General features: G+C 36.9%; 1 protein-coding gene across 1 annotated transcript in view; it reads left to right on the top strand.

The window, feature by feature from the left end:
* The first annotated feature begins 741 nt into the window (after positions 1-741).
* LOC112046512 (uncharacterized) overlaps positions 742-13,173 on the top strand; it is a 45,202-nt gene continuing 32,770 nt past the window's right edge. Inside the window, exon 1 of the mRNA XM_024083149.2 lies at positions 742-1,108. Within this exon, the coding sequence (XP_023938917.2) occupies positions 869-1,108 (240 nt within the window). The 5' untranslated portion in view covers positions 742-868. The remainder of the gene's footprint in view (positions 1,109-13,173) is intronic.

The raw sequence follows: 13,173 nt of genomic DNA, 5'->3' as shown, positions 1-13,173 counted from the left end.
TTATCGGTAGGGTGGTAACTAGCCACAGCCGAAGTACCCAAGAACCAGTCCTGGACCAATTAAGAAAACTCAATCGGCCCAGCTGGGGATCGAACCCAGGACCTCCGTCTTGTAAATCTGCCGCGCATTTCACTGCGCCACGGAGGTCGTCATCTAGTGGTAGTGGTTAGTCAATGCGGTTTTAGGTAATTAAGTCGTCGGCTCAAGTCCGGGTTTAGGGGTATGAAATATTAAGCTTTACATTTTCAGTTTCCAGGAAGTTGGTGGTGTCATGCCCCTTTGACACTACCAACTCGGAAATTGGGACTTAAACCGTCGGTCACGGTCATAATTGACATCTGATTTTTATCATTAACAAGATGGTAAAAAGTCATCTCCAATTTTCATGTAGGTACCTATTATAGGTAGTGGAGGTATCTACATTAAAAAAATATTCATGAAGATCTTATTTTAAGACTTGGTCACGTGTTTAATGAGCAAAATTACAGCTTTTTACGAGGTAGTGCCAGTAATTCCTGAGATAAACCGCGGACGGATATTCAAATGGACATGACGAAACTATAAGGATTCCTCGTTGACTACGGAACCCTAATTAATGCTAGAGCGAGATAGTACAAACAAATTGCAAAAAACGTTTCCACATTGCGCCGCGTCTCAAGAGCGACATGAAAGCATTGACAACTGCCCCAAGCTCCAATTCCGAGCACGGTGAGCGCTCGGCCTTGCGACCACAGGGCGGGGGCGCCTATGTCAGCGGCCGGCCGCGGCGGCACCGCCACTCGTACTGCGGTGATCGACCGACCAACGCGCTTTTGAAAATCGAACCGGAGATGACAGATTGATTTTTTATATATTTTTTTTTTAAATTATGTGGCTTTGGGTTCTTTGCGTGGCCACGGCCGCGGTGTTTTCGGCGGAAGGCGCAGGCGCCGGCGCCGCCCGCCTAGTCTGTTATGTGGAGAGAGCGCGCGCTTCGGACTTCGCGGAGTGCACGCATCTTGTCTACACGGGCGACGCTAGAGGAGAAAAACTCGACGCACTGCTAAAGGACTATCGGAAAAACAATCCCAGGCTCAAAATTGTGTTGCGAGTTTCGGAGGTTGACAAGGTTTGTGGATTTTATATTTCATTTATTGGAAACAGGAAAGATTTGATTGTTTGTTTTTTTGATTGCTTTGAATAGGCTCTGAAACTAACGAACCGATTAGAAAAATTCTTTCACTGTTGGGAAGCTACACTATCCCCGAGTGCTATATTTAGAACGGGAACCACGCAGGTGAAACCGCGGTCGTCAGTATTACTATAATTTTTTTAACAATAATGACCGGGATCGACAGCATAAAAAGTTGTAGTCTCAACATATATAAGAAGCACAACGAATTGTCCCTTAAGTATACGATAAAAATCGTACATTTTCTTCGGACACTACAAAGTTGAATCGTAAAACGTTAGTAGAATATGTTTTTTTCGATTGATATCCATTGAATTGCCATGTTTTGTCGAATCTGTGTGACAATACCCCACGGATACATCAAGTTGTTGCGCAGTTGACCAAAAAAAGAAAAAACATACATACAGCCAACATAGAACCTTCTCCTTTTAGGAAGTCGGTTAAAAATAAAATTATACCATACCACCATTAAAAATAAACATACACAAAAATTTAGTTATTGTATTTCAGGAGGATTTTCAGTATTGACAAACGCGTTTGCGTTACTAAAAAAAATACTTAATATTTTATACTTAATATTTTTTTTTAAATATAAGAGAACGACAATGAACAATTTGAGACCTTTTTTTTAAAAGTGTCAACTAGCCTATTATAACCCTTTATTAAGCTAGTTGACACTTTTTTAAAAAGGGAATAAATACTTCTGATTTTCTCACAGACAGAGTTGCGGGCGTCCATCAGTAGTTTATATTTTCGGAAGCGTTTATAGTAAGACAAAACAGTTAACCTTGTGGCCTAGTGTTCAATTACCGAATACATAAATTTAATTTTAATAATATAAATATTATTATTATTATATTGCATTGCATATATTATATTGCAGATCAAATTCATTAGATTAAAAGCGGATATCATAGATGAAAATGGCGAGCAAAGTGATGTCATTATCTATTACTATTAGTAGTATTAGTACTTATTTAATGCCAGGGACGTAGAATATGTAATTTATAGACAGATCTGTTATGAAACATTTTTGTTGTTAATAATTTGCTAATTTTTTGAATTTATGATCATTATTCCAGTTTCCCTCCAATTAATTAGAAAAACTGTGTTAGGAGAGGGTATGATACATCTTAGAAAGTGATTTCCCCCCCATGTTAAAAAATAATAAATAAAAAGAAACCGGCCAAGTGTGTGTTGGGCCACGCGCAGTGTAGGGTTCAATCGCTTATGTAATGCACAAAAAAGCCGATAACGATATCCCACACCATGGGATAGACGTTAAATTCATCCCAAAGCCCAGACATGAACCCCATTGAGCACATGTGGGACGAGCTAAAAAGACGTGTCAGGGCTCGTCAGCCAGTTGCACAAACGTTGCAGGAGTTGAAAACTGCCATTGAAGAGCAATGGGAGATGATCCCTCAAAATTTCATACAGTGGTTGATAAACTCTATGCCTATTTGTATGAGAGCTGTGGCCCATGGAGGCAACACGCGTTGTTAAATTAAACCTTTATTTGATAAAATATGTTTTTATTCAAAAATCAATTGCCTTTATCAAGGCACATACCCGACTTGTTAGGCGTAGCTCCATGTCGTGTGGTATTCTAAATTCAAATTTAAAACAATACGATCGAAAAAGATGGTAAAATGTATCAGGTTTAAACAGCATCAAAAGTTTTTGTTCAATCTAGCAATCATATTTCGGTAGGGGCCATCCAAACCTAAACTCTAAGGTTGGCCAATAGATGTGTCCAGAAGTTTATTTTATAGCACTAATGAATAACAGATGAGGGTACATATTTCTAATACCGGATCTTAGACCATGGCTATTCTCAAGAAAACCTGCCTTCCGAACCGGGATCTTTCAAAAGTTTCAAAAGTAAAGTAAACTGGACCTACTTGAAATAAACTAATTTTGAATTTGTACTCGTATTTTCAACCGATGAAAACAGAGGGAAGGTTAACAATTCTACATGTATATTTTTTTTCATGTTTGAACACGTGTAACTTTTTATTGAGTACCTAGTCCTCTACTCTACTCTTCTTATAAAATCTTCTCACGATAGCTTAAATAGGAGCTCCTAGTAAAGAAAGTTTGGGGCAAACCGACGCTAATTGCTCTCATTGTTAGTCCGCTGTACTCGAACGTGTACATACTAATCACTCTTACAACACGCTCTCGTAACCGACAGTTAAAACACACCCAGTGTGGTGTTGGGAGTCTGTTACTAATTAACATTTTGTCTGCATCAACATTCTTTTTGTTGCAATAAGAATGGTATTTTAAGAGCGTAGAATTTAGAATCTGTGTTTACCGGAGAACTGACAGATTCATTTTACCATAGATCTCCAGGGTTCCCTTTTACAATAGAAATGGCATTACAACAGGCATCGCAGTAATCTGTCGGTAGTTAAAGAAAGAACGAAAGATCTTTTCAAGAATTACCAAATAAAAAGATTGATTTTCAAGAATTACCAAATAAATCATTATTCAATTATAAAAGAAATTATGGCTTACCTGTCCAACCAGGTATAGAAAAAGGCCCTAACTCGACATTTTATCACATACTTCTTAATGATTTAATTTAAGATAATGTCCCTTGGATACTCATACTAAGGTTTTGGCTCTTTGTAATTCCCACTGCGAAGTTATGGACTATCTACCCTTAAATTTTCCATTTTCCTTAACATCGTTGCTATCTGAAAGTCATGAGTGAAAAGGCAATGCACCAAGTGTTTTCTAACGTTCATTTTCGCTTACCATAAGCCGTGATTGCAGCCAGGCAATTAATTAATCAAATAGCTGAAGTTGACGCCAAACATCTATTACTAATATTACTCGAATAAAGCTGAAGAGTTTGCTAGAACGCGCTAATCGGAACTACTGGTCTGATTTGAAAAATTCTTTCAGTGTTAGATAGCCCATTTATTAAGTAAGGCTATATATTATTCCCGTATTCCTATGGGAACGGGAACCACGTGGGTGAAACTTAGTAGCGCGGCGTAGGCTAGTACGTTATAAATCACAGAACACGGAAATGTACTAGATTCAATACGTTTTTAATTATCTACCTACGTTACCTCTACCTTAAATAGTTAGGTAAATTAGTACATACCTAATTAATTTATTATTTATTTTAGCAATGAATTGCGTCATAAATTGTCCTTTAAATTGCAGCTAAATAGAATGCAAATAAAAGTGTACTGTCAACATTGACAAATATATTTATTGCATTGAAATTTAGAATGTACGACTATATCTAATTAATTATTTTTTGTTTCATTTTTTTTTCATTAGATTTAACTGCCTATATCTAAACCTGTTCAATGTTCATAAATTTTATGCATAGATTTAAATGTTGTCGTGGCGGCTATAATAATTATTATTTATTAGGACCGTTTTTTAATTTGAATTTTAAATTAAATAGGTTGCATTTTTCACTACTTTATTATTAATTATTTTATATTTGATAATTATCCATAGAAATGCGTCTTTATAATAGCAATCTTATAGTGTGTCCGGCGAAAAATTTGCGACCTGAAAGCCTCTTATTTTTTAATCGGTTAAAAAATATCACTTTACCTTTATTGCAAAATAATAATTGTACTTTAAAGAGGACTAGCCAGACATGTAGTCATTCGGAAACTAAATAGGACTGTCACAAAGTTTCTTGCCGACTCTTCTCAGCAGAACCTGCCTTCCGAATCGGTGGTATAGATTCTATAATAATAGTCAAACTTGACGTCTTAAAAGTGCATGTGAACTAAGTAAAAAGTAAGTAAAATAAATTAACATTGATTTTTGAAAGCATTCCTAAAAAATGTTTTTACATTTACATTTCAAGACATTAAAATAAATGTCTTGAAATGTAAATAGGTGCGAACTTCGCAATGCGGCTTGCTAGTAACTAGTTCATGGGTAGGTTCGAAACTTCGATAATATTCACGTGAGTTTGAGCTAGGTTTCGTACGAAATAACATCCCGACCTAAGGATAGATTTTCATGGCGCATTGGCTATACCCAAATGAATGGTAACCTAATCGACTGCAATGCCCGTAAATAAGATTCCTATTAACACAATTTATTCATTCGCATTCCGTCTCAATTAAGAAATACTTCCCTTCAGGGTATGGGATTCGCCAGTCTTGAAGCGGCTGTAATATTCTCTAAAACCCGCTGTATATTTTGACAACCCTAATAGTGCGTAAATGACGTCATACCATCGTTGACTGCATTCTCGTGTACCGGCCGGGAACAGGTGTTGTATTACGCAAAGTAAACATTGTATCGCGGATTTATCCCTCTCGTAAACCACTTATTTCTTTAATGAACCCAAGTATGCAATAAAGTAAGATGCTCTTTTAATATCGCCGCAACCTTTTTTGATTGTGATCTCACCTGATATTTAATGTGACTGCGCAGTTTAAGGTGATATAGCTCTGAGTAAATCCCTCTAGTAAGCTAGTTATTTACTTATTGAACCTAAGTTTCCAAATTCCAATATAAACTTTTCCGAGTGCGATCTAATGCTAACATGCGACCAAGTGAAGAGCGAATCTCTAAGCGGATCTGCCTTGTTGATTAGAATCCTCTTTACTTGGTCCAGACTGTTAGATTGTTGAGTTATCCTTTCGAGCAATCTGTAGTTACCTGGAGTTATTCTCTTATCATAGAGAGTAGATTAATCGATGCCAGTCAAAATCATTCTGATACCTAGTGACCCTATAAAAGTATGCGTTAATAAATTAATCTACTATCGCTATATTAACCGCGTAAATTGATTTTAAGTAGTAGCAAAGTAGCGCAATGCTGGAGGCGGACCCTCAGAGCCAGACAATCACAGGCCCTGAGACAAATAGCGAACGCCCCTCGGTACGTCAGGAACCGCACCATCGCCAGGGACCTGCGTATCGAGGACCTAGACTCGGAAATAAAATCCCAAGCCATCCGAGTCTTTGCCAAACCAGACGCGTCGCAAATGGCCCACATCAAAGACATTGCGCCGTACCATGCTCGCCCGCCTGAGAAAAGGGAATACCCGAGGGACATACTAACCAAATAGCTCATATGAGGCCCCATGGCGAGGTTGCCGCCTAGACAGCCATACCATGAAACACCAAGAAAGGATAAAATAAAATAAAGATACAAAGAAAACCACAAATGCCCCCAACAGGAGGCGAATCCAACGACCGCTCTATCTTAATAGAGCGCGGTAGAGAACCACGCGCAGAGAGCATATGCTCTGGTCGCGTCTCCCCCCCGGGCCCTGCGGGCCCGGAGAGAAGATATACTGTGTGCAATGCTGGACTTCTTTCTTCAATTGATATGAGCTGGCAATCGAAGCTATTTCATGTTAAAAAACGCATACATACCTACATATCGTCTATTGAATTCAAATTGAAAATCATTTTGATTTTCACCGAGCGGTATTATGATGCTCCTAACATTAAAAAAAATGTCGGTTATGTATGACCAAAAGAATGTTGTTTTATAGGTGTCTGTGTTAGTTGTAGACATAGGAGCTAATAGCTTTATATAACTTATATTAGTCTTATCTGTAATAATTCCTACTATCACAATTATTGATGTTTGAGCATTGGGTGAGCTTCCATTATAAGATAACAGATCTCTTAGACACGCGAAAAAGTTAGTCTATGGTCTGAATATCTGTATTGATATGGTTCTTATGTAATAAAGTTTTATTTATAATTTTGGTGATAAGAAATCGATATTATCACTAAAGAGGTATTAATTGCGTAACGCACTTGCTATTGGACTTTTAGTCAATGTAATTTCAATTGTTTCATTCATTACGACCATCTGCTATGTAATATGTAAGTGCGTTACACAACTATGATCTTATGAATAAGATTTGCATCGTTGTTTTTTTTTGTCCTGTGACAGGTACCTGACCTGTCACAGGACAAAAAAAAATACACATACTGATAGAATAGGTATACTGAGGTTCTCTCCGTTTTGTTTACATTTGATTTTCTTATGATATATCTTTTAATTTTATTTTAATAATTCAACTTATACTACAAGAAGATGGTTTTGGATGGATGAATGGATTCTAGTCGTACTTAATCACTACAGAATACTCGTAATTCCTTTGGATGAAATTTGGCGCAAAATCTGTAATAGATATATAATAGCATACCTATTATACTTTATCCTTATATAATATCCAAAGTTACTGATATAGCTCAGCCAATCGCGAAGTTCAAGTAGCAACGGGCAGGACACATAGCTCATATATGTACATTCGGGTCCCAAGGTGCTGGAATGTTGACCCCGCAACCATGGATCAAGGACGCTAATGGCTCGAGACCGTGATGTGTGGAAGTCTATACGAGTCCTATGTCCAGCAGTGGATGTCCATCGGCTGATAATGATGATATGACTATGCGTTTTAACCACGAAATTTGCGCGGTTTAAACCACGGGACACAGCTGTTGTTATAGTATAAAACTTAACATAAAAATCGTGGTCAGATATTCATTTCTCTCTATTGTCTCAATGAAAAAACTTACTCGTATATTATTCATACTGAGCTTAAAAGCTCTTGAACGAAAGCCGTTAATAGTTCGTGCGTAAACTATTAATTTATTCTACCTACTATATTTACTCTGTGCCATTACGAATGACTCATTCATTCATCACTCATTCAACGACCTTGAATTTCGCAGTGTGTCAAGGTCATAGCAATATGGACAATATCACAGTGACAGCTCTCTCGAAATTCGAATTTGGAATGCTGTCTTGTCTGTGGTCTCTATTGTTATGTCGAGATATTGACAGGCGAATGATCTGTGATTAATTCATGCCTATTGTTTTATAAGCCGATCAATCTATGTACTTCATTACTTGTTAATGGAACAAGTACCTACTTACTTATCTATACTAATATTATAAAGCTGAAGAGTTTGTTTGTTTGATTGAACGCGCTAATCTCAGGAACTACTAGTTCGATTTGAAAAATTCTTTCAGTGTTAGATAGCCCATTTATTGAGGAAGGCTTTAAGCTAGATATTATCCCCGTATTCCTACGGGAACGGGAACTACGCGGGTGAAACTGCGCGGCGTCAGCTAGTTAGTTTATATTTACTTGCTTATTAGGAGACGGGCATAGGATACTTAGGGTAGGGGTAGAGTAGGTATAGGTTAAGGGTAGGGCAGGTGTAGGATAAGGGCAGGGGAGAGGTGCACATAAGTTAACGAAGCTTGTCCGAGTCGCTCGTAGAATTTCAATAAAAAAGCTATTTAACAGAGGCCTATGTCATTTAATAGTGATGAATAATCAAATGACACTAGGTCACTAGACCGCTATTCTAGTTAGACGCGTTTTAGCTAAACTCGCAAACCGCACCCAAATGTTAGCCTGTTAGGTATCGACTGTTGACTCATCACAGTATTTAGAAATTTGCAAGACTGAATCGTTCCGCGTCTAATGAATTCAATTAATTAAAATTAGCATAAAAGTTTCATTGACTTTTAAGTTTAACACCTAAAAATATAATTAGACAGCTAAAAAAATGCTAAATGGATGTAAAACGTTAGTGTTGCACCCTGTTATGTGCAGGATGACATCGATAAAATGGGCAACGGCGATATAAGGTATATAAGAATTCTTATTGAAATAATAATCTTGTGGCGCAGTGGTATGCGCGGTGGATTTACAAAACGGAGGTCCTGGGTTTGATCCCCGGGTGGTCAGATGGATATTTTCTTAATTGGTCCAGGTCTAGCTGGTGGGAGGCTTCGGCTGTGGCTAGTTACCACCCTACCGGCAAAGGCGTACCCCCGAGCGATTTAGCATTCCAGTACGATGTCGTGTAGAAACCGAAAGGAGTGTGGATTTTCATCCTCCTCCTAACAAGTTAGCCCGTTTTCATGTTAGACTGCATCACCACTTACCATCAGGTGAAATTGTAGTCAAGGGCTAACTTTTAAAGAATAAAAAAAAAGTAAGATTTTTCCACTTATTTCACTCTTTACCACTCATTGATGACCTATGATTTACAACTTATTTATTAACTACCTTAAGACATTCATTTTTCAAAAGTGCGTGTAACCTAAGCTTTACATAATTGAAATAATTGAGTTTTCATTTTGACTTTGACTACATATGTTTTCTGTGCTTTGACACCAATATATATAAAACATTAAAACTAATAAAAATCAAGCAGAATCATTAATAATTTCACCTCAAGCTGGTAATGACGCACCGCTAAGTTACTTAGCGTTCCGGTACGTTGCCACTTGCCGCGTAGAAACCAGTTAAGGATATGCTATATACCGTACTAAGTTCCGTATGTACACGTTACCATCTTAGATTCGTTTCGTCACTTAACATCAGATGAGATCACAGTAAAGTGTTAAGTTGAAAGATAAAAAGACATTTATTTATCAAAGCCAATTATTTAATCTATTAGCGCGAAAAGTATAAATAAAAGTCGTTAAGTTCTCCGCTCTTGTCCATATTCGTATTTAGAGCGCAAAAAATTCTGATTAAATCCTCTGACATTCAATTAAAAAGACAGATCACACGAGCACAGATAAAATATGGTCTAAACAAGGATGGATGAAAGGCCAGGCGAAAACGAGTCACGACTTACAATTAACAAGTAACACAAGTCGACATTGAAACCGCGTGTGTAACACTTTCTTTATTGCGTAATATTACGAGTACAAGTACGTGCAATGAGACGGAAGGAAGTAAAACTTTTTCAAGATCACAATATTATTGTGATGATTACAGACCTTTTTACTTAAATAAAATGTATAATATTTGTAAGCCTATACCTAAACTTGTTAATTTATTAGCATATATTTAACGGATCATTGATTAGCAGATTTATTTTATAAACTGTAATTGTAAATATTTCAGAACTTTTAAACAGATTTTAAATATTATTTTTTACTTGACAGGGCAGACATACTCTTATAAAGTATAAATTATCGGACATTGGAGGTTATTCCATAAAGTAATTGATGGTTAACGTCATCTACTTTAAAACTAATCACGTTTTTCATTAGTCTCAAAACTACGCTCGCATGTAAAGCAGTTATTTAGGTTCAATTAAATAACTACAAGCCATACATAATGTAATCAGTAACCAAATTACTCTATATTTTACAGCATTTCCAAACGAACGAACTGCCCTATAATGCATATGTGGTTCCGTACACGTGCAAGTTTCAAAACTATTCTAAGCACACACGTTACAAATAATCGGGTCCTGTAATATCGATAAACCTGTCCGGTTCCAGTTGTCGATGTCACTGCACTAGTTGCGAAATTGTTACACACTTGTTTTGGTCATTTGAGATTTATTAGCGTTTAGATTGAATTAAGTTTATTGCAACGAACATTGACTATCTTCTAGAATTTAGAGCATTACGAAGTAGTCATTAATGTTACAATAAGGATTTTGGTGACAGTTGTTTCGGGAATTTTCATCCAGGGAATTTTCTGCCGCCAATTCGTCAACCCAATCATGTTCGAATAGTGACAAGCGATATTTACCGTGCTTTTTCTTAAGTTTTATCGTTATACACTATTTTTCAATAATTTAATTAAGTGCTTTACTTTGCAGAAGCTCATGAACGGTGAAACTATTTCCTGCGATTGACCGACGAATCCTAGTGACAACATCACTAACGTTCCAACGCAAAGAGAGAGATTTTGCGATTTTGCCGCTATTGATCGACACTTGTATTTTTCTCGTCTCATAATGTCGTGATCTTAGTAGTAAGTAGGCCTGAAGGTGGTGCCAAATTTTTAATGGGCAGAGCTTTAAAAGTTCAAGAAGATTATGTAACAAGGAACAATGAAAACTGTAAAGCTTTATTAATTTTTTCCGACTCCACGCCACTGGGCTAACCTTAAAAACCCGTTCAATTAATGTGATTTCGAGTATTTGTAGTGTCGCCACACGTCACGATTGAAAAGGATACAGCGGGCAATGATTTTATACTTTTAGATAAGTTAATAGCGAGTAAAAACTGAGGCGGACAATAGTGACTAATTGTCTTAATTTAATTTAGTCACATTTTAAGCAAGTTACTTATAAAAAAAAAATTTTAAATGAGCTCAGCTCAAAAAACCACTTGACAGACCTGGGACCTCATTTAACAAATTTGCCTCAGGCCTTTATGACTATACTTTTATACTAATATTATAAAGAGGGAAGATTTGATTATTTGTTTGCATTGAATAGGCTCCAAAATTACTGAACCGATTTGAAAAATTATTTCACTGTTGGGAAGCTAAACTATCCCCGAGTGTTATATGCTTTTCAAGTGTTATAGCTTAAATTTTATCCCCGTATTCTTACGGGAACGGGAACCACGCGGATGAAACCGGCGTCTGCTAGTGGTAGATATAGTTAAGCCCGTTGGTCATGCTATTTTGTTCGTGATTAATTTGTCAATACAGTAAAACGTGTATAGACCCGCTAATCGAATACCCACCGCATACGAATTGTGGATAAATTGACTGATAAGCCTGTGAATACGGCCTTATTATAAACTAGCAGACGCCCGCGACTTTGTCCGCGTAAAAATCGATGTAAAGTTTCAACCCCTATTTCACCCCTTCTATTTAATGAGTAGGTAGAATCTCTTTCGGACAGGAAAGGAAGAAATTTTTGTAAATTTACCGTTTTACAAAATACAGACAAAGATGTTAACATCTAGAGGGCACAGATGGATGGATGGATGGGCACGCGTTTGGAACCCTCGTAACTTTAATTTTAAGTTTTCGAATGATTATTATTACCATTATCTTAAGTTTAATATTATTACCTGACGCTTCGAAAGAGCTTGTAAACTAAGAATATTTGAAATTAATGAATTTTGACTTTGACTTTGACTTTGACGGCGACGAGGTCTTTACATCCGTCCACGTTCCCTTCCGTATGACTCAATGAAAGTTTTCTGTGATCGAATCACGTCTGCAAAAAATCAAGTCGGCTGGTCATCCTAAGCGGTATCGTAATATTCATAAGGTCAATTTTTAATGGTGTCCGTCATTCCGCAAATTTATGTAACGTTACAGTCCGTGGTGTAAATTAAATTTTTGTGTTATACTTGAAAATATTTTTAGCCAACGATTGCCCGATTGATCATCATTTTAATGCCTTTCTACAGGGTAACCCTCCCCATAACCGACTCAAACTGTTTTTAATTTGATCCATACATAATTATGAACCGTGATAGCCCAGTATATGACCTCTGCCTCCGATTCCGGAAGGTGTTGGTTCGAATCAGGTCCGGGGCATGCACCTCCAACTTTTCAGTTGTGTGCATTTTAAGAAATTAAATATCACGTGTCTCAAACGGTGAAGGAAAAACATCGTGAGGAAACCTGCATACCAGGGAATTTTCTCAATTCTCTACGTGTGTGAAGTCTGCCAATTCGCATTGGGCCAGCGTGGTGGACTATTGACCTAACCCCTCTCATTCTGAGAGGAGACTCGAGCTCAGCAGTGAGCCAAATATAGGTTGGTAATGATGATGATGATGACATACATATTATGTGCATTGTCAGGCATGTAGCCCAGATAGGAAAGACAATGGATTATGACATATCTGTCTCAGTTCCTCCAGAGTCCAGAAACACCTCTCTGGCGTAAGGGGATTGAATTTAGGATTTCAGCTTGATGATTATCCAGAGTCCCTATTATTGATAGTTCTGATATCCAAGCCACTGGTCATTGCCTTTATGCATCTATGATTTGGATGCCACTTAATAATAAAATTGATCCGGTTAAAGATAACACCTAATATGACCATTTGGTCGTTTATGTCATCTAAATGGATTTTTTTTTATATTTATAACATTGATATTTTAGTATTTCGTGTTATATGTCCATTTGTATATTTCGTTATAGATTTATTAACATTTTATTTTTTAAATTATTCGAGACTAAAAATAGTTTTGTAATATTACATATCAGTTACCTAGATTTAGCTTTTAAAATATGTACTTA

The sequence above is a fragment of the Bicyclus anynana genome, chromosome 11, assembly GCF_947172395.1.
Source record: "Bicyclus anynana chromosome 11, ilBicAnyn1.1, whole genome shotgun sequence".
Taxonomy (NCBI): domain Eukaryota; kingdom Metazoa; phylum Arthropoda; class Insecta; order Lepidoptera; family Nymphalidae; genus Bicyclus; species Bicyclus anynana.
This window is presented reverse-complemented; position numbering and strand designations above follow the sequence as displayed.